Genomic DNA, 2,400 nt, shown 5'->3' on the forward strand with positions numbered 1-2,400 from the left:
AAATAAAAAAAAAAAGGAAAAGAAACATGGAAATTAAAATGCATCAGTTTTTATTTTAATTCTCCATGTATTAATTCCAACATAATAAATCCTATTCTTGGATCTAAAATGAAATTCCTCAACAAAGACTGTTTGGTGGTATGAAAAATGAAAACACTTGTTTTTCCTCGATTATAAACAAGCATGAGATTATGAGAATGAGATTACTTTCACCACTTGTGCTACAGTGCTAGTCATCAATAGTCATTTACAGATTACCAGGGGCATTCTTGGTCCTCTGTTGACGAGAAATCAAGAATGGTTAACACCTAAAATTCCAGCAACCAAACGCCAGGAAGATTAGCAGACGGCTGGCCTTTGAAAGACCCAGTTTTGTTTACATAAAATTGATTCAATTAATATAAAGAGATGTAATACATCAGACTCAGAGCTTAGTATCTACTGACTTGAACATATATAAATATGAATTGTGAGAAGGCAACAAGAGAGTAGAGGCTAACAGAGAGGGAGATCGGACAACGGACGGGGAATGGGGAGCGGAGTTACGTCGGAAGGGGCCACAAGGCCCACCACGTGAATAGAAGCATTCACTCTCTCTCTCTCTCTCTCTCTCTCTCTCTCTCGATCTATCTATCTATCTCACAGCGTCGCTTATTCATCCATACATCCCTTTTAACGTCCCATCTTCCCCACTTTCTCCCTTCTTCTTTCTCTTCTTTCTTCACTGTTCATTTTTTCCTCCCAAAAACCCTCCCTCCCATCTCACAAAAACCTTATGAGCAACCCATAAAAGATCACCAAAATTGAGAAAAAAGAAAAGAAGAAACAATAGAGAGAAAATAGAGGAAATATTTCCCTTCTAAATGAAAGATCCTTAGCTCAGCTACAGCTAGCAAATCCAATCTGCAACCAAGAGAGAAATTGGAAGAAGAGAGGAGAGATAATCACCAAGGACCCAGAGGAAAGAGGAAAACATCAATACCCAGCAAGAGGAATAAAGGGAAAAGGACAGAACCGTTATGGAAAGAACACCGGGTGGTGCATCAGAGCCTAACTCCGGCGAAGGTCCGTCGGCAACGGGTGGTGGGGGCGCAGAAGGATCGTCGGCAGCTCCACTGAGTCGGTACGAGTCACAGAAGAGGCGAGACTGGAACACGTTCCTACAGTACCTGAAGAACCACAAGCCCCCTTTATCGCTCGCAAGGTGCAGTGGTGCACACGTAATCGAGTTCTTGAAGTACCTAGACCAGTTTGGAAAGACGAAGGTGCACTTAACTGGGTGTGCCTACTTCGGACATCCCAACCCACCTGCGCCCTGTGCGTGTCCGCTCAAGCAGGCTTGGGGGAGCCTCGACGCGCTCATTGGACGGCTCAGGGCGGCCTATGAGGAGAACGGTGGACGGCCTGAGTCCAACCCGTTTGGGGCCAGAGCTGTGAGGATATATCTGAGGGAGGTAAGAGAAGGTCAAGCCAAGGCAAGAGGGATACCGTATGAGAAGAAGCGAAAGAGACCGACCTCGACAACGACGACTATGCCGGCAAATGCTTCCTCAGCGATGACCCAAGCGGTTGATGGTGGTGGCGGTGGTTCCTCTTCGGAAGCTGGGGCTGCTAGTGTCCCTCCAGCCACTACTTCCGTATAGCTTCACTAATTTTTCTCTTTTTTCTTTATTTATTTTCATTGTTATTTGAGTCATTATATGCCGATCGATTCTCTTTATATTTCCATCAACACCGTGATCAAAACTAGAATGGAAATCGTCTTTCTCTTTCTTTCTCTCGATCAATCAGATTGGATAAACCCAGTTTTCTTTTCCTTCTTCCGGCTGAAGCCTGAACTATGTTGGGGCTCATTTTCTCTGCACATGAACCATGAAATGAAGTTAGGGAAGAAAGAAGGATTCTTAGATTTCAATGCGATTCTCTTTGCTTGTCTTCTGCTGTTTAGGAGCTCAGCAGCTTTCGAATGATGAAGCAAAACCTCTCGCCCATTATTTTCTTGTTGCTTTTCTTTGTCGATTAATACGAAGATAAAAAAACATTTAACCTCATTCTTCCAATTCCATCTTACCCAATATCATAAAAAACACAAATCCAATACATTCTTCTACTGTATGGTGACTTTTTTTTTATTCTGAACCAAGTAAAATCTCATATCTACTTGTTTTATCTTGCTTAACTAAAACCCTAATTATCATTCAAAATGCAGTGATCACCATGTCCCTCAAACTTGGAGACTTTATCTTTTAGCTCACTTCACTCAGATTTGCATCAGTCCCAGAGCAGGCTAGCCGGATAGCCGCAATTCTTGTAGTAGACGTTTAGACCACTATAACTGATCCAGGATCAGCTAGGCTTCCGGGGGATGTTATCAGGTCTCGATGGAGATACACGTGCCTC

General features: G+C 43.1%; 1 protein-coding gene across 1 annotated transcript; it reads left to right on the forward strand.

The window, feature by feature from the left end:
* The first annotated feature begins 489 nt into the window (after positions 1 to 489).
* Positions 490 to 1,816, forward strand: LSH5 (LIGHT-DEPENDENT SHORT HYPOCOTYLS-like protein (DUF640)). The gene has a single exon (XM_088973098.1). It carries the CDS (start codon positions 1,020 to 1,022, stop codon positions 1,641 to 1,643), a length of 624 nt encoding a protein of 207 aa, XP_088829224.1. The 5' UTR covers positions 490 to 1,019; the 3' UTR covers positions 1,644 to 1,816.
* The last annotated feature ends 584 nt before the right edge of the window (positions 1,817 to 2,400 follow it).

Source organism: Nelumbo lutea, chromosome 2, assembly GCF_056320005.1.
Source record: "Nelumbo lutea isolate HS-2025 chromosome 2, American lotus-T2T, whole genome shotgun sequence".
In the NCBI taxonomy this organism is placed as follows: Eukaryota; Viridiplantae; Streptophyta; class Magnoliopsida; order Proteales; family Nelumbonaceae; genus Nelumbo; species Nelumbo lutea.

What these genes read in the sequence shown, in the direction of transcription:
- LSH5 (XM_088973098.1), top strand. Translation starts at nt 1,020, where the DNA reads ATGGAAAGAACACCGGGTGGTGCATCAGAGCCTAACTCCGGCGAAGGT.